Below are 20,007 nucleotides of genomic sequence, written 5' to 3' on the forward strand. Positions count from 1 at the left end.
TCCCAAGCTAAGAAAAAGCCAGGCAAAACAAACCAAAACAGGCTTGTGAACGTGTGGAGCGGTCACTCATCCAAACATTGAGACTACAACACAGTTTAATGGACAAATATTAATATCTATTTTATGGTTGCGTTATTTTCGGGGTAGGCCTCATCTGCGTACCCTGACTGAATGTCATGTTTACAGGACATCTTGCACTTTTTGTCCGTTGATTTATTCATCATTGCGATTGTATACTTTGCATAATATTGATACCATTGGTTAGTTCATTTTTTATGTTTATTTTATCACAATTGAATTTACCATAATAGGTTTTAAATATGAGTTAAAATCAAGTCAAACGTCAAACTCAAATGTGTACAGCAGATCATAATAATTGAGTTGATTTGTCGGGGGAAATTTTTCTATAAAAATGTTTCATTTAAAAAAAAAAATAATCGTTAGATGCAGCTCGACTGTGTATATACACCTAAATAATCTTTTGAGGAGAATTAAAAGACCACATTGCACAGAATGCGCTATATTTCATTTACATGCCAGGTGTTGTTTATGTATTTTTGTGTACTCTGAAGAATCAAAAATGCTAATTTTTGCAAGGATCAGGGCAAAATAATACCTGCAGCTTTCATTATTATGCAGTGTAGTTCTAGTCCACCGCTGCATACTGTTCCCATGATAATAAACATATTGTTAAATTATTAGTAATAGTTACCCGTATTTTTCGGACTATTAGTCACAGTTTTTTTCATAGTTTGGCCGGGGGTGCTTCTTATACTCAGGAGCGACTTATGTGTGAAATTATTAACACATTACCGTAAAATATCAAATAATATTATTTAGCTCATTCACGAAAGAGACTAGACGTATAAGATTTCATGGGATTTAGCGATTAGGAGTGACAGATTGTTTGGTAAACGTATAGCATGTTCTATATGTTATAGTTATTTGAATGACTCTTACCATAATATGTTACGTTAACATACCAGGCACGTTCTCAGTTGGTTATTTATGCCTCATATAACGTACACTTATTCAGCCTGTTGTTCACTATTCTGTATTTATTTTAAATTGCCTTTCAAATGTCTATTCTTGGTGTTGGGTTTTATCAAATAAATTTCCCCAAAAAATGTGACTTATATGTTTTTTTCCTTCTTTATTATGCATATTCGGCCGGTGCGACTTATACTCTGAAAAATACGGTATATAACATTATCTTTGCAGTCACAATGTTTTGATACAGCTCTTGTATTGGATCAAATTAAATTATGCTTGGTACAAACAAGGTAATGAAGGTCATCGCCAGGAAACTGATAAAATCTTCCAGACCAATCCCAACACACACTAGGTGTGGCGAAATTATTCTGTGCATTTGACCCATCACCCTTGATCACCCCTTGGGAGGTGAGGGGAGCAGTGGGCAGCAGCGGTGGCCGCGCCCGGGAATCATTTTTGGTGATTTAACCCCCAATTCCAACCCTTGATGCTGAGTGCGTGACAATCGATGGTACTTTAACTTAATTATTTGCACATCGTGCTGGGTTAGAGCATGCATGCAAAGGGCTGCTTTCAATTAAAGTCTGGGCACACATCTCCTCAATAAGCAAAAACTGCAGGTACCCATCGAAGGAATCACAGCAGCTCAAAACAAAACCATTCAGCAGCCATCATAGCTATTACGTCTAATTTATACATAACGACGTGTACATCTCTGCTGTCCTTATTATGTAAAATGTCAGTAAAACCACAAATTTGGAAGCAACCGTGCATAAAAAAGGAGCCCCAGTTAAAACCTGATTTGATTTACATTGATTACAGCGCTCAGCGAGGAGGAATACACAATGGTTAAAGTAATATAAGCAGACATCTGAGCCTCGATCACCACAGAGCTCCTTCTAAACGAGGACTTGGGGTATCGTCACGTTCGTACCTGCCCTGCCGGTTTGGCCGTTGGTACTGGGGGCTGTGGTGCTGTTTTCAAACTGCTCCAGGGGTATCTGATCCAGACTGGTCTCCGGGTCTTCCATGTAAGCGTTTCCTCCTCCTCCCGCCGCAATCATCAAGGGAACCAGCTCGTCACCCTCCACCTGATGAGACAATATGTTAGTTTCAGCTGCTGCATTAAGACCAAATGCCACATAATCTTTTAAAAAGGACCTATGATGAATTTTGTATTTTCTGACTTATAAATGTTGTTACAATGTTGGATACTTGTGTTAAACAATGCCAAATCGTCAAATCATAAGGTTCATGAATATTGGCGGGAGCTTGATCGCAGTCTTGGATCCCTCTGTTTGCCGAGTTTTGCAGTCTGGCTACGTTTTTTACGTACTTATTTGTACATGAAGTAAAGCTCTCAGCCAGAAGGGAATGAGCTTCAGGCAATATGTAAAGACAAACAAAAACGTAAGCTAAAGTATTATTTTCATCTAATCTTGGCATGTGCATAATAAAACCCACATTTGACCAACAGAGTGTGCATGAGTACCTAATGGTGTGACTGGTTGAATCAATATGGTGTTTATGAAGTTTATCGTTGACCGTGTCTGGGGAAAAAAAGTGGTGACTACTTCAAGATACGTATTTAAACACTACATTTTCTAAAGATACGTTTTTTTGATACTTTTGGAGAGAGGGAGGTGTGGATTCGTTTGTAATCTGGGAATTGATTGATTGAAACTTTTATTAGTAGATTGCACAGTTGATTGATTGATTAAATTGAGACTTTTATTAGTATGTTGCACAGAGAAGTACATATTCCGTACAATTGACCACTAAATGGTAACACCCGAATAAGTTTTTCAACTTGTTTAAGTCGGGGTCCACTTTAATTGATTCATGATACAGATATATACTATCATATATACTATCATCACAATACAGTCATCACACAAGATAATCATCAGGGTGTATACATTGAATTATTTATATTATTTACAATTCGGGGTGTGGAGGGGGGGGAGGGGGGTTAAGTTTGGTTGTTATCATCAGTCATCAACAATTGAGAACAGAGAAATTGATATTGAAACAGTGTAGGTCTGACTTGGTAGGATATGTACAACAAGTAGTGGACATAGAGAGAGAGAGAGAGATCAGAATGCATAAGAAAAATATCTACATTTGATTGTTTACATTTGATTATTAACAATCCGGGGAGGGTGTTAGTTTAGGGTTGGAGTTGCCTAGAGGTGTACTTTTATTGCGGTTTTGAAGGAGAATAGAGATGCCCTTTCTTTTATACCTGTTGGGAGCGCATTCCACATTGATGTGGCATAGAAAGAGAATGAGTTAAGACCTTTGTTAGATCGGACTCTGGGTTTAACGTGGTTAGTGGAGCTCCCCCTGGTGTTGTGGTTATGGCGGTCATTTACGTTAAGGAAGTAGTTTAACATGTACTTCGGTATCAGGGAGGTGTAGCGGATTTTATAGACTAGGCTCAGTGCAAGTTGTTTTACTCTGTCCTCCACCCTGAGCCAGCCCACTTTGGAGAAGTGGGTAGGAGTGAGGTGGGATCTGGGGTGGAGGTCTAGAAGTAATCTGACCAGCTTGTTCTGGGATGTTTGGAGTTTAGAGTTGAGGGTTTTGGAGATGCTGGGGTACCAGGAGGTACATGCGTAATTGAAAAAGGGTTGAACGAGAGTTCCCGCTAGAATCCTCATGGTGCTTTTGTTGACCAGAGAGGAGATTCTATAGAGAAATCTCGTTCGTTGGTTGACCTTTTTGATTACCTTGGTTGCCATTTTATCACAGGAAAGATTAGCCTCTAGAATGGAACCTAGGTAGGTGACCTCATCCTTCCTGGTGATAACAATGTCACCCACTTTTATAGTGAAGTCATTGACTTTCTTAAGGTTGATGTGGGACCCAAACAGGATGGATTCGGTTTTACCCAAGTGTATGGATAGCTTGTTGTCAGCGAGCCAGGTGCAAGTTCTACAGAGTTCAGCACTGAGGATTTTCTCCACCTGTGACTTGTCCTTGTCTGATACCAGCAGGGCCGAGTCATCCGCAAACAGGAACAATTCACAGTCGCATGCCGATGACAAGTCGTTTATGTATACTAGGAACAGTAAAGGCCCCAATATACTGCCTTGGGGAACTCCACAGCTCACTGAGAGAGGGGGGGGGGGGACACACACACACGGTGCCGTTCACCTCTACCACCTGTTCCCTCCCCTCCAAGTAAGATCGCATCCAGCTCGATGAGGTTTTATCATATCCGATTGCTCTGAGCTTATCCAACAGTATAGCGTTGTTAACGGTGTCAAAGGCCTTCTGAAGAACCAGCATGACCATGCCGCAGTATTTGCCTGCGTCCACCTCATGTTTAATGTGGTCGGTCAGATAGAGAAGGCATGTGTCAGTGGAGTGGTTAGTTCTGAAGCCGTACATATTCCGTACAATTGACCACTAAATGGTAACACCCAAATAAGTTTTTCAACTTGTTTAAGTCGAGGTCCAGGTAAATCAATTCATGGGAACCCCCCAAGAATTGAACATCTTGCAGACAGATTTAAAAAAAGTGACTGTGGAGCAGAATTTACGCTAAATTTACACCTAAGTATAGCTCATATAAAATATCTAGACCAGTGATTCTCAAACTGTGATACTTGTACCACTAGTGGTACGCGGGCTCAATCTAGTGGTATGCCAAAGAATCACTTGATTGAAGTACAGTGATTTCCTATATTCAAACACAGTGTTACTGTTCAAACTGTGTGTAATGTTACAGAGGCTAAAATATATTAAATATACTTGTTAAATAAAACCTCTGCCTTGTTTTTAATGAATACTTAGGCCTCTACGCTGTATTTTAATGTTGGTCATTATGGTGGTACTTGGAAAGCCGAGTGTTTTCTGAGGTGGTACTTGGTGAAAGCAGTTTGAGAACCACTGATCTAGACCACAAGGAAGTGTGTTGAATGTAGATTAAAATCATAATGGATCACTTTTGAGATCCAATTGATTTTAGGGCTGTCAAAAAAAACGAGTTAACCCATGTGGTTAATCATAAAAGTTGATCACATAAATGATGTTTGTTAATCATACAATTTATTTTTACTGTGCATGCTGCAATAAAAGTGAATTTGTGTCCAAATATTGGGGTCTTTTTAAAGGTAATTTAAATTATTCAAGCGAGCGTGATTAAATATGATTACTGGCTAATTAACCTGTGATTAATCATGATTTATCTAAACTCAAAGGTGTGAATAATAAATACATAAATTTGACAGCCCTAATATAAATACCAATAGTCTCAGTGAAGTTTTAATATAGCTTAATATAGTGCAGCTCTCAGTATGATGCAGTGTAAACTACAACCAGAATAGTAACAGAATTCTTGATGCATATGGTGTGACCTTAAAGATGTAGGTCGCTCCTCCTCCTCCACCTCCTCCGCCAGCCCACTTTGCGCCAGCCTCTGCTTGCAGGCCTTCTTCGATCACAGAAGACTCCCCCAGGCAAATCTCCTGGGTTTGGTTGTTTCTCTGCACCAAAAGGGTCGAGAAAGAGAGTCAAACTCCACTAAAACGTGAATCCATTTCAGGTTCAAACACTCTTTTGCAATACAGGGACATTAGTCAGTCGTTGCGCTTGCCGCACTCACTCCAGGGCATGCATCCTCTCCTTGATGACCCACTAGGATGTAGAGTAAATCCCCTTTTTCCAGAGGGAACACGGCCGAAATGAAAATGCCGTGGTTGCGTTTATTGTGGGTTTTGGCTCCTTTCCCTCCTGCAGCCCCGTAGGCGGAGATCCTGAACAAAGGAGGGAATGATGGATCACACACAGTCACGGAATGCTTACTGCTGTGACTACTCAGAAATACTCTCTTGGGACACAATAACAGGTACACCTGCTCTTTTATGATGTGTGACGTATAACAACTTAGATGTTTACCATTAGCAATGCTTTGGATAACATGACAAAACAGGACGGAAACAAAGCTCTCTTTATCCCCATGGGTTGGTTATCGGTATTAAACGGTGCTTTAATAACTTTTTTTGGGGGGCGGGGGCAACAGCACATGTTTTTCTTTCAAACATTCTACTGTAACTCGTAAATAAACGTAAATAAAAGTCAGCTAACAATGGAGTCAATGGGAGCTTTTCTGTTGCGCCCATAAAGCCCACTAAAAAAACATCCAAAAACCGCCAACAATACAGTATTGTTGGCGGTTTTTGGATGCTTTTTGTAAACATCCAAATGAATGGGGTATTGTCAATACTCCATTTACATTTTGTGACCTGAATATTAACCAGGTGTTAGCGATATTGTTATTATAACCGCTAACGTTAAAGACCTACTTTTAGTGGCGTATTGATGACAGAGAGGTAACTAGCTTATGCTGCTACATTTACATCATCAGCTGGTGAGCTGATTCATCGCCTGTTAGCTGGTGAAAGTCTGCCATGACTAATAGTGTTGTTGTAGTTGAAAGAAATAGCGAACGTTGTGACGCGTCTATGAAATGAATGCGGCGCCGTATGCTTTAAATGAGCAAAATAGGTCAATATTACATGTTGTAATGGATGTGCCTGTTACTACATTAAATATATACTGACAGCATGTACAAACCCCGTTTCCATATGAGTTGGGAAATTGTGTTAAATGTAAATATAAACGGAATACAATGATTTGCAAATCATTTTCAACCCATATTCAGTTGAATATGCTACAAAGACAACATATTTGATGTTCAAACTGATAAACATTTTTTTTTTTTGCAAATAATCATTAACTTTAGAATTTGATGCCAGCAACACGTGACAAAGAAGTTGGGAAAGGTGGCAATAAATGCTGATAAAGTTGAGGAATGCTCATCAAACACTTAATTGGAACATCCCACAGGTGTGCAGGCTAATTGGGAACAGGTGGGTGCCATGATTGGGTATAAAAACAGCTTCCCAAAAAATGCTCAGTCTTTCACAAGAAAGGATGGGGCGAGGTACACTCCTTTGTCCACAACTGCGTGAGCAAATAGTCAAACAGTTTAAGAACAACGTTTCTCAAAGTGCAATTGCAAGAAATTTAGGGATTTCAACATCTACGGTCCATAATATCATCAAAAGGTTCAGAGAATCTGGAGAAATCACTCCACGTAAGCGGCATGGCCGGAAACCAACATTGAATGACCGTGACCTTCGATCCCTCAGACGGCACTGTATCAAAAACCGACATCAATCTCTAAAGGATATCACCACATGGGCTCAGGAACACTTCAGAAAACCACTGTCACTAAATACAGTTTGTCGCTACATCTGTAAGTGCAAGTAAAAGCTCTACTATGCAAAGCGAAAGCCATTTATCAACAACATCCAGAAACGGCGCCGGCTTCTCTGGGCCCGAGATCATCTAAGATGGACTCATGCAAAGTGGAAAAGTGTTCTGTGGTTTGACGAGTCCACATTTCAATTTTTTTTTGGAAATATTCGACATCGTGTCATCTGGACCAAAGGGGAAGCGAACCATCCAGACTGTTATCGACGCAAAGTTCAAAAGCCAGCATCTGTGATGGTATGAGGGTGTATTAGTGCCCAAGGCATGGGTAATTTACACATCTGTGAAGGCACCATTAATGCTGAAAGGTACAAACAGGTTTTGGAACAACATATCCTGCCATCTAAGCGCCGCCTTATTCATGGACGCCCCTGCTTATTTCAGCAAGACAATGCCAAGCCACATTCAGCACGTGTTACAACAGCGTGGCTTCGTACTTTCCTGGCCCGCCTGCAGTCCAGACCTGTCTCCCATCGAAAATGTGTGGCGCATTATGAAGCGTAAAATACGACAGCGTAGACCCCGGACTGTTAAACGACTGAAGCTCTACATAAAACAAGAATGGGAAAGAATTCCACTTTCAAAGCTTCAACAATTAGTTTCCTCAGTTCCCAATAGTTTATTGAGTGTTGTTAAAAGAAAAGGTGACGTAACACAGTGGTAAACATGCCCTTTCCCAACTACTTTGTCACGTGTTGCAGCCATGAAATTCTAAGTTAATTATTATTTGCAAAAAAAAATAAAGTTTATGAGTTTGAACATCAAATATCTTGTCTTTGTAGTGCATTCAATTGAATATGGGTTGAAAAGGATTTGCAAATCATTGTATTCCGTTTATATTTACATCTAACACAATTTCCCAACTCATATGGAAACGGGGTTTGCACATTAAATCTTGATGAAGGAGTTTGGAGGTTTTATAAATGCGCTTTATAAATGACTCACTTTATAAATGACTCACATTGTGATTGGCAACATTTTTTTGAAAGTGCATTTCCCCTTTAATACGGCCCAGCCTTGACCTCTAGTGGCCCCCTAAGAAACCTGTGTCACGGCCAGGGCGCATCGGAATGCGCCCTCATCATTGCGCTCTGCGTGTCACACCTCGGGACACGCCCATCCAGGGACGCGCCGTGCGCGTCACCGCACACCAGCTGTATACATTTACCGGCAATCAGCACACCTGCGTTGATTGTCATGTCCTCCCTCACCCCGCAGTTCCCTGTGTGCATCCCCGAGTCAAGTTGTGCGTCTTGTGCTTCCGGATCTTCCCTGCCTCTCTCGCGCTTCCTGGTTCTCGACTCCTCGCTGGCCCCCGGACTACGACAACTCGCTCCTGCCTCTCGACCACGCTTCCGCCCCTGGACAACCCTGCCTGTCTTGCCCTTGTCTGACAGCACCGCTCCTCTCAACACGCACCTCCAACATTTACAGTAAAACGCTCCAGTTAAATACTACACATAGTCTTACACCATACACACTCTTGGATTTTGTCACACTCCATTTCCTTAGTTCGTATATTTAGTATTGTTTGATTATTATATATATTTGGACTACCGTATCTTTCGGAGTATAAGACGCACCGGAGTATAAGTCGCACCTGCCGAAAATGCATAATAAAGAAGGAAAAAAACACAAGTCGCACTGGAGCCCGTCCAAACTATGAAAAAAACTGTGACTTATAGTCCGAAAAATACGGTGTATATATATAATAAATTATTGAACATTACTTCCCCCTGGTGTCAGTTGCCATCACCTTCCTCAGTTAACCATAACAACCTGCACAATAAGCATGAAGCACCACGTCACTTACAGGTACCGATTGGTGGCAGGGACCTTCCACATTTGGACTCCTTTTAAGGGCCCGTCTTTCCCCACAGTCACGCTGACATTTTTGTTCCTGTAGGTACTGTCACACTGGGCCTGTGTGGGCCCGTAGGGACCACTCGCGCCACAGGAGTTAAAAAACCAGGTCATCAGAGACACATCTAGAAGATAAAAGTGACAAAAAAGTCCCAATAACTTTTGAGTTTCACTGCTAGATCCACCTGGAACATGAGAATGGATTAACGGCTTTTGCTCAGATGTTTTAGGCCACCTGGGACACAGTGATTTAGCAATCCATAACATTTTAATATGATTTTGTCGTTCATAATGGATTAAGAAAATGACAGAGCGGACGAGCAGCGGAAATTCACCTGATGACGAAGGCTCTGCGAGCGGACTTAAGAAATCCCTCAGGTCGGCCATGAGCAGAAAAGCGTTGAGATCTGAGATGAGACAGGAATAAATGGTGTTGTAAATTGGTGGGGAGTGACAGATTTAATCAACTTTTGTATGAAAATTTTAACTATAAACTGAAGGAATGACTCCGCTCTTGAAGCCAGAACGGGACAAAACATTAGAAACTGTATGACCATCCTACGCCTTTTTAATTCACACCAGGTATTTCATTGGCTGTCATTACACATTTTTGCAAGCATAACCTAACTAGAGTTGAGCAAATGATTTTGAAAAAGTAGTTACCAGTATCAGTTTCCAAAAAAAGCTATTAAATTAGAAACATAATTACTCCTTTATAAATGTAATTAGTTACCACGAAAAGTAAATACCATATTACCTAGGCTATCAGCCATTACTTTTTTCCTATACTTTGAACCCTGCAGCTTATAAAACAATGTGGCTAATTTATGGACATTTCTTTGCTAACGGCTATTATGTTTGGCCAAATAGTTATCATAAAACCCCGACAGACACACTGAAAAGGTGTGTTATTGTTTGTGCTATGGCACCATCTTTTGGACGAGTTTGCTCACTGCAGGTGCTGCATGTTGAAAATGTACTTTCTGTTTTTTGTATTCTTCTATAGCGTTTCTGCACAAAAACCTTTGTCATTCTTCACTCAAGCAACATTTGTAAGTTTTTACAATTGCATTAATTAAAAAAGGAATTTCAATGTGAAACATTGATTTGAGATACAAGTGTTTTGCGTTAAGGAGCAACTGCACTTTTTTGGGAATTTTGCCTATTGTTCACAATCTTTATGAGAGACAAGACAAAAGTTTTTTTGTTTTTTGCATTTTCATTTGTAAAAATCGGCTTGTTCTTGGTGCTAGCAATGCAGCTAATGGTAGCAATCCATTCTGCCTCTAAATCACTTTAAAAAAGCATTCAAAAACCGTCATCAATACTTCATTTACGTTCCAAAACTTATGTAATAACCAACCTGTAGCAACAATTTTTTGTAAGAGTGAACATTGAGGAACTTTATCTATCGTGGTAACACATTGTTTTGTGACGGCATGCTACGGCATTAGCCGTAAGCTATCTACGTCAAGAGACAAGCTAGCTTTTGCATCAGCAGCTGAATCACTTTTAAGTTTATAATGCACAACACAATGCGATAGGACACCAATTTTTACTGACTGAAAAACATGAACAATCATATTACATTATCTGTAAAGTATACGTTCACATTTCATGTTTTGTTTGTACACAGCTAGCTCGACAGTGTATGTAGTTGTAATAACAAACATAACATGCAGCGTGTATCATGATCAATATTATAGTGACTCACTCGATGGACAGTTATCTGTTTGGTCCAGCTGACTGGGGAAGTTTTGTCAAGTTGACTTTGGGTAAGCACGCTATTTATGTCAGCATAGCTTGGCTCCAAGTTCCAAATATACAGTGTCGAGTCACACCGACCTCACTCTCTTGGCTTCTGCTCCAACATTTCACTCTGTTTGTGCTCACTTCTATAAGCATCCTCAGTATATTCAGACTCAAAAAGATAAGGTTGTGAATCCTCATTTGTCCAAAAACAGTTGTCTTTGTTGTCTGTTACCAAGTCTGCCATGATTAGAACACACTCGCGTTTGTTTCCGGAAATTAGAGATGCGCGGTTTGCGGACACAACCGCGGAGTCCGTGGATTATCCGCGGATCGGGCGGATGAAATTAAAAACAATAAGATTTTATCCGCTCGCGGGTCGGGTCGGGCGGATTAATTAGATATTTTTTTTATTTTTTTATTTTTTTTGCGGGTGGCAGTTAAACCAATTCGGAAATATATATACATAGTTAAATGTTGTTACCCACATACGAAAAACGAGCAGGCACCTGCTGCATATGCCACAACAGAAGAAAAAAAAAGAAAAGAGATGGACACTTTTACGGAGCGGAGAAGGGACGCCTCGCCGGGGTCCGGGACCGAGGCCCCTTCCCCCGAGAGGGCCCCACCGGGAGCCGTAGCTGAGGCGATCCGCGAGAAGGGCTTGACGCACGTCCAGGGTCACTACCGCGCCCACCGCACCGACACCCCGCCTCGTCCGCTTTCGCAGTGCGCTCACGAAAGGGGTGGGGCTCACCCTGGTTGATATAGAGAGCAGGACGGTGGCCATGGAATTTCATTTAAGGTTTGTGATAAACCATCAAACTCATTCGTTAAAAGGACTCTATAGTAATATAAAGCAAATTTTTCTGGACATTATCATGCAAGAAAAGTTTATTTTTGGGATCGCGATCACCGCGTAATGATTTTTAAAGGTTGCATTACATTATTAACTGTCCCATGTGATCAGCCAGTGCGATTGGAAGTCCATGCTCAATTATTGCCTCCGTAAATAAAACTTCGGCATTTATCACATCCAAAGAATCTGTTTGGGCGACGAAAAACGTTGAAAGTTTTCCACTTGTATCGCTAGCAACGGCATTAGACTTGTGTTTTTTTGTCCCAACGTGGTCTTTTACATCGCTAATTCCTCCGTGTCCGATCGAAAAATCTTGTCTGCACAAGGTGCAATTCGCGTAGTTTTCACCCTTTTTTTTTTTTTTTTATTAATATTAGATATATAACAACGGGCGGATGGCGGGCGGGTGCAGTTCTGATCAAACGTTACATCGGGTGGATGGCGGATGGTTGACGACTTTCTGACGCGGTTGCGGATGAAATAAATTGCCTATCCGCGCATCTCTACCGGAAATAGAACACACGTTTGTTGCCGGAAGTCGGAAATGGAAATAAATGTGCTGAGGAAAGAAGTTCCGGTAATGCAAAATACAGTAAATATTGAACATAATGCATATTGTTATGATCGTGTCTGTTACTACGTTATATATATATACTTGCAGTGTGTATACAAAACGTTGGAGGGTTTTGAACTTTGTTTTAGAGGCTACAATGGTGACTCCCATTAGCTACATTTTGCAAGCCTTTATTATCTTTAGAATGCTAAAAGAAAAAGACGTGTGTGTTCTTGTCTTTCATAATGATTGTGAACGATAGGCAAAATTTAAAAAAAAAAGTGCAGTTCCCCTTTTTTGTCACCAAACAAATTAAACTTGAAAGTTGAGATACTACCGTAGGACATTTAGAATATAGCATATCTTGCTCTACTGATACCGACAATTGCTGTCTAGCGTACGGGAGGCACACTGCCAATGATCAGATTAGAGATAGTGTAAAAAATACAAGAAATCAATTAATTTGAGAAAACAGGCAAACTTGTAAACATATTGATTTAGTAAAACTGATATTGTGGCTTCTAAACCTTTTTAGACTATGATTAAAAAACAAACCCCTAGTAATGTTGCATGGGTCGCTATCAAAAGGTGTATGACTCCCACCTGTGTCAAAGCAGGTTGCACCTATTGCAAAATCATCCAGGGCAACATCAGCATTGGAGCCTTGGAGCCAAACAGCTGTCACTTTAACACTAAACCTGCAAGAAAACACATATTGTAGTTAGGCTCAGAGGAGCAAGCCGTAAAACAGGATGTATGCCGTAGTACTCATGATGAAGTCCAGTCAGCGGCAGGACAACATCCTCCCAGTCATCTTTTGAAGGGCTCTTTATCTCCCAAACCAGGGGTGCAGTGGCGGTCCCATTTTCCTCCAAAGCCACAGACAAGGAGCCATTGAAGCGGCCAAACAGGTGAAAGGAAAAACGTATCTACACATAGAAATGCAAACAAGAAGTGAGCATGAGGTCCGCCATTTAGTTGATTCCCACTGGAGTCAGCTTACCTGGCAAGTCTTATTGGAGACAGGAGGAGGAAAAAAGTGGCTCTGAACAGACGCCTCCTGCAGGGAATGTCTCGGTCTTATCTCCAGAAACAAGAAGTGTCCTAAGAGAAACATCAAACTATTAGATAACATCTAAATTCCTAGAGGACTTTCAGTGTTCCAGCATCATTTTTATTGTGAAAAATACATGCGCAATAATCAGTAACTTTTTAATGATGTAACAGCATTATTGAGCGTGAACATGAGAAAACGCTATCATTTCCCTTAGCTGATTGCTCCTCTTTTGAGAAAAGAGGCAGTCAAACGGTGGTTTCTGAAGTGTTTTCATGATGTCATGAACGAAAAATACCTTGCTTGATGACATGATACTACCTCTGACCCATATGGTTTATACCAGGGTTGTAAAACTCATTTTAGCTCAGGGCCACATGGAGTAAAATATATTCCCAAGTGAGCCGCACTGGTAAAATCATCACATAATAACTTTAAAAAGATAAAGACAACGTCAGATTTCTTTTCTTTTTTTTTACTTTGGGTTAGAACAATCACGTTCTGAAAAGGTACATATCACAAATAATTCTTTAGACAAAACACTTCAAGTTAATTGAAAATTCGGAGGAAAAATTGGTGCAGTTTCAAAAATGAAGAACACAATGAAGAACACAATTAACTTAGTATAGTATATATATATATATATATATATATATATATATATATATATATATATATATATATATATATATTAGAGATGCGCGGATAGGCAATTATTTCATCCGCAACCGCATCACAAAAGTCGTCATCCACCCGCCATCCACCCGAACCAACATTTTATCAAAACCACACCCGCCCGCCACCCGCCACCCGCCCGTTGTTATATATCTAATATAGACGATGCAAGGCATTAGTGAGGTTAGAAAGCTTTTGCCTGTTAAAGAAAGGAGACTGATCCAATGCAGCAGAGACATTCAATGCGTGCCACGCATTAATATCTCTTGGCCACGCATTAGTGGCTAAGAGATATTAATGCGTGATAATATTATTTATCATTATTATAATATTATTGTCATTTCCATTAAGAAAGTGTTGACTATTGTTGCCAATGCCCTCAGATCAGGAGTGCGTTCCTCACACTTTGTGTGCGCAGTTGCAGCAATGACAAAATATCAGATAATCTCCATTGTCAACGACAGGCAGGAAAATAAAGATAAACACATAGCCTATGTTGTAGGCATAGGCATAGGCTCATACGTTCTTAAGTTGAAATAAAAAAATAAATAAAAAATGTGCCTCATAAGCCTTAGGCTGTCAATCACGCGCACAAACTTAAATTATACAATAACATATGTATGTCATCCCTATTTAAACAAAAATACATAAAATAAATATGTACGGACAGCACTTTATCATCAAACTTGAATTATAATGAAAATAGACGGTCGCGAAGAACAAAGCAGGCTAAATCGGAGATGCGCTTCACTTGAAAGCGAGGCCAAATAATTAACACAGTAGTATATCTCGAATAGAAAAAAAACCACAATAAACAACGCAATTGCCTTAATTCCTTTGCATTGTAGTGCACCCAAACAACATGTAACCATCAAAATTATTCAGCTGACCGAACTCAATATAGGTTAGACATGGGCTTATTTGGTATAGCCTATAGGTAACGTAGACTAATTCGTTTAACATATCCAACCGTATGTCTACTTACTTTTTTTTTTGTTAGCACTATGCAGGAATAAAAGGGCATCTACAGTGCCAGGATTCAGGCGAGAGCGCCTGGCCTCTAAAATGCGCCCTGCTGCGCTGAAGGAGCGCTCACTTGCGGCACTTGTTGCTGGGACGCCGTGCCATCTTTTTCTTTTTTTCTTCTTCTTGGGTTGTGTTGTGATGTGTTGTGCTGCAGTGCCTGATGAATAATTGACTGTTTCAAAGAGTGCTACTCGTTTTTCGTATGTGGGTCCCAACATTTAACTATGTATATATATATTTCCGAATTGGTTCAACCGCCACCCGCCCGCATCTATTTAAAATCTATTTTTTTCGTCATCTCACCCGCCCGACCCGCGGCTCCGCGGTTGTGTCCGCAAACCGCGCATCTCTAATATATATATATATATATATATATATATATATATATATATATATATATATACACTGCATATACACACACACACACCGGTATATACAGTATATATAAATAAAACTTAAAAATATGCTGTTGTACAAACCATTTTGCGCCTGCAGCACAGCCGTTTTATGCCCGACAGCCCAGCCATCGAGGGTGGGTTGATCGAGCAGTCACTAGGGAATGTGTGCTGTTAGCTACTGTGCTAATCGCTACTGTGCAATTTGCTACTTTCTGTGCTTTTTAAGTGGTTTTTTTTTTAGCCTTTTTGCAGCATTTTTCGAGTGTTGCTCGGTCAATATGAGTACGGAGAAAGCAATGGAAAAATGATGTGTGGTTTAAAACATTCAGGAAGCATTCAAAGCATTGTCGTCAAAGTGTGCAAACTTTTACTTAAGTATGGACTTTTGTCCATGTATACATTGTTTCTTATGGAGAAATGTGATTTAATATGCAAACGTTTCAATTTACGAACCAATTAAGTCTGTACATCAAGCTTACACTGTATATGTTGAGAAGCATACATAGGACTGAGCTGCAGTGTGATCCTTTCAAAACAGCGGCCGGACAACAGTTTTTGTCATGATCTGTCACAGGAGGTCATACCTTGTTTGGGCTTTGTGTTGTATTGTCGTATGTTGGGTGTTTTAGTTTATGTGTAGCGCTCTTATTCTAGTTTTGACTTCTTATTTTGTGTGTGTTGCCTTGCAGTCACTTTATTTCCCTGCCTCTGAGCCATGATTTCCTCTCGTAATCTTGATTGGCGCCGATCAGTGAACTCACCTGTCCCTGATCACTAATCAAGAGAGTTTTTATGCCAGCTTCAGCTGCCTCTTGAGGCTACAGCATTGTTTTATGTTTTTGTTTCTTGTTAGTATGCTTTCATTGCTAAGTATTTGTTACAGCTTGCTTTGCTTTATGTGCACAGCTTCCCTGTGCTTTCCGTGTACCTCCCTGATGCACTCTATTTTTATATTTTTGAACAATAAATCATTTTCTTACCTGCACATCGTCTCCTCTCTCTGCATTTTGGAGGTAACAACTTCCGCAACAAAGCCAGAATGTTACAAGTTTTAGTCTTGATAAATCACAGAGCGTGTGCTAAATAATTACATTTGCATTTTCTCCTTCCAGGCGTTATAATAATCTGAATATATTCTGCATATTCATGAGGACAAACACGCGAAATGGATTGTGCTCCTTATTTTCCTCACTTAAACACAATCCTGTTTGCACAAGATTACTAGATCAGCGTTGCGTGTGCTATCAAGTTTGCATGTGGTTGTATACATGAACCATACATACTCTCTACTCTCATGCATACAATCACGCTTCATCAAACTTAAATTAACTCCCCCCCCTCTAAAGCTTAACCTATTTTGCCATAACATTGTAAAAGGTTAATATGACTCACTCTCCCCCTATCCCCTTTATCCGCCTTCTTTTGTAATTCAAGTATTCCTTTGTTTTGTTGCATTGGAAGCGATTGTAATGTTGATAATAGAAGTCATTATTTTTCATTACCAATATTATTTCTATTGGTATACGTACAACTCCATTTGTAGTGCAGTATTGTTCATTGTCATTTATGCGTTATCTACTTTGTGTGGTGTTCGGGTCGTGGGACCCGTTTTCATTTTTTATTAAAAGAAAAATGATACAATTAATTAATTTTTCAAACTGAGACTGACTGACTTTGGCTCATTTTCTGTGAAGAACATATATCAGAATACATATTTAATGACCACACACCATACACCCCCCCTACACATTTCTATTACATATAAGATGTCCGGGTCCACTGGACCCGGGGCTAATAGAAGTGTGGAAATTGATGTTCTGTGTACCACACACATACACACACACGCACACACAGCAGCCCTAGACAGGAGGAGGACAGAGTGTAGGTACACACAACATCAGCGGGTCAAATGTGCGAGGAAATGAGAGCAGACAGTGTTGACAAACAATGTTGCAACCTTTTGTGGGAACCGCAGGTGCAGAAACACAAAAGAAGAATCCCTGTGGGATGCAGAAACTGGCAGAGACATTTTCCGTGCAACGTTCATATTGTTGTTACTCAGCCAGCGTTTGTGGGTCTGATGGACGCGTTGCATTTTGTGGCTTTTAATGCCTCACAATCAAACACTTTTATGTTAAAATACTGAACAGATGTTTATTGGGATAAGGTTAACATCTGTTCAGTATTTTAACATAAAATATGTTTATTGGGATAAGGCATACTTGCCAACCCTCCCGTATTTTCCGGGAGACTCACCAAATTCAGCGCCTCTCCCGAAAACCTCCCGGGACAAATTTTCTCCCGAAAATCTCCCGAAATTCAGGCGGACTCAGGTCTTCCACAATATAAAAAAGCGTACCTGCCCAATGACGTTATAACTGTAGAATGATGGAGGGCGAGTTCTTGGTTTCTTATGTGGGTTTATTGTTAGGCAGTTTCATTAACGTCCTCCCAGCGCGGTAACAACACACAACAACAGCAGTCACGTTTTTGTCTATCGTAAAGCAGTTTGTCTGCCGTAAACAGCAATGTTGTGACACTCTTAAACAGGACAATACTGCCATCTAGTGCATTTGATGAAAGCACTTTTGTGCGTGCCACACAGCAATGCATCAGAGAGGGTGTTAAGCATGGTTCGAAAAATAGTGACAGAGAATAGAACAAGGATGGACAATTCAACCCTTAACTCAACAATGAGTAGATGAGTGTTATGTGTGTGTATATGTGTAAATAAATGAACACTGAAATTCAAGTATTTATTTTTTATATATATATATATATATATATATATATATATATATATAATAAAATATATATATAATAAAATAAATATATATATATATATATATATATCTAGAATTCACTGAACGTCAAGTATTTCTTATATATATATATATATATATATATATATATATATATATGAAATACTTAACTTGGTGAATTCTAGCTGTAAATATACCCCTCCCCTTTTAGCCACGCCCCCAACCACGCCCCCGTTCCACCCCGACCACGCCCACCCCCACCTCCTGAAATCGGAGGTCTCAAGGTTGGCAAGTATGGGATAAGGTAAACATCTGTTCAGTATTTTAAAATAAACGTGTTTGATTGTGAGGCATTAAAAGCCACAAAATGCAACGGGTCCATCAGACCAACAAACGCTGGCTGAGTAAGAACAATATGAACATTACACAAGGGTTAACTGGGTCTTCTTTATAATTTTTGCTGTCATATTTGTACATATCGCATTTGCTAATTTAGTTCTGTTGTTGCTGTTTTTATATGTTGTTGTTGTTATCTCTCTCTGTCTTATCCCCCTCTTGTCCATGCAATTCCCCACTCTATCTTCTTGTTTTTATTCTTTCTATCCCCTCCTGCCCAGGTCCGGCTGTGCCAAACACTTAATACATCCATTTAGTAAAGTTAAATACAAATAGGGCAACGAGAAGTATTCTACACTTCTCTTTTATAAAGCAATGCTGTTCAGCAGATATGGGCATCTACATCAACAATATGATTTGCCTGAATAGCTGGACAGGACAGGTAAAAACAAAAAAAAAGATGTTTGTGTGTGTTTTAACACATGCAAACCTTTGGTTGATCAGGTGCTATACAGTATGTAGTGTAAAAAGTGGATTAGGTGCACAATATAGCAATTTTTGGAACCATGTGTGTACAAACACAGCTCATTAGCTTAAAAGTCACACACACACAAAACGGCATGTCACCTTGCACATGAAGATATTACCTGGAGTACTTTTCAGGGTGAGACCCTGCATGTCTTCTTTCTGCAGAAGCTCATCACTGGCCACCCTCCTCCAGGCTGAGTGCAGCTTGGACACGGACCAACCACAAGCATCTTGCTCAAATGAGCAGTGTGAGCCAAATGGAAGTGCACCTGAGGAAAACAGCAGGATTGGTATGAAAAAAAACATCTGGTACTACTAAAATCTCTTCCCTCTGAATCTTAATTTCCCAATATAAGGTGGCATTTTAGGGCTGTGAGTTTTGGAATCAGAGCATGTGCACATTGCGTTTGTGCAGTTGTTAAGATCTCTTGCCTTTACACAAAACCACGGTGAGTTTGAAATAAAACAATCATTGTGTAATTAAAATGTAGACTTTCAGCTTCCAGAGATCCGACTCAGAAATCGGAAAGAGTCTGCTTGTCTTTCGGCATTTACACATATTGTAAGTAGGTGCTGACATTTGAAAGGGAGATGATTCAAAGCCGAAATCTGAAGACAAGTTTAAGCCTCAGCTGTCTGTACATCGTCTGCGGGATATGTAGTCCCTTGGCTGTTGGAATGATCTAAAGCTTCTGATCAAAGGCACAGCAATTTAACAAGGATCATCAACAGGTCATGGAAATGCATTACTGCCAAATAAATCCTCACCGCAGATGAAACCCTCATCTTCTCCTAAGGGGCAATCAGTGTGGAAATCGCACACTTGCTTTTGGTCGATGCAATATTCAGGATTTTTACAGTAGAAATGATCGCCACAGTCCACGTCTGGTTTGAGCGCATGATCCTCGTCATCTGGGCAAAAACGC

The 20,007-nt window shown here is 40.1% G+C and overlaps 1 protein-coding gene across 1 annotated transcript in view; it reads right to left on the reverse strand.

Moving 5' to 3' along the window:
* The window catches only part of ltk (leukocyte receptor tyrosine kinase), a 132,096-nt gene that overhangs the window by 38,199 nt on the left and 73,890 nt on the right, over positions 1-20,007 (reverse strand). The window contains exons 6-15 of the mRNA XM_061968382.2: positions 19,850-19,993; positions 19,201-19,350; positions 13,306-13,406; positions 13,071-13,231; positions 12,906-13,000; positions 9,477-9,548; positions 9,092-9,266; positions 5,606-5,756; positions 5,358-5,486; positions 1,928-2,084 (exon numbers count right to left, since the gene is read on the reverse strand). Coding sequence (XP_061824366.1) covers positions 1,928-2,084; positions 5,358-5,486; positions 5,606-5,756; positions 9,092-9,266; positions 9,477-9,548; positions 12,906-13,000; positions 13,071-13,231; positions 13,306-13,406; positions 19,201-19,350; positions 19,850-19,993 — 1,335 coding nt within the window. The remainder of the gene's footprint in view (positions 1-1,927; positions 2,085-5,357; positions 5,487-5,605; positions 5,757-9,091; positions 9,267-9,476; positions 9,549-12,905; positions 13,001-13,070; positions 13,232-13,305; positions 13,407-19,200; positions 19,351-19,849; positions 19,994-20,007) is intronic.

Source organism: Nerophis lumbriciformis, linkage group LG08 (genome assembly GCF_033978685.3).
Source record: "Nerophis lumbriciformis linkage group LG08, RoL_Nlum_v2.1, whole genome shotgun sequence".
In the NCBI taxonomy this organism is placed as follows: Eukaryota; Metazoa; Chordata; class Actinopteri; order Syngnathiformes; family Syngnathidae; genus Nerophis; species Nerophis lumbriciformis.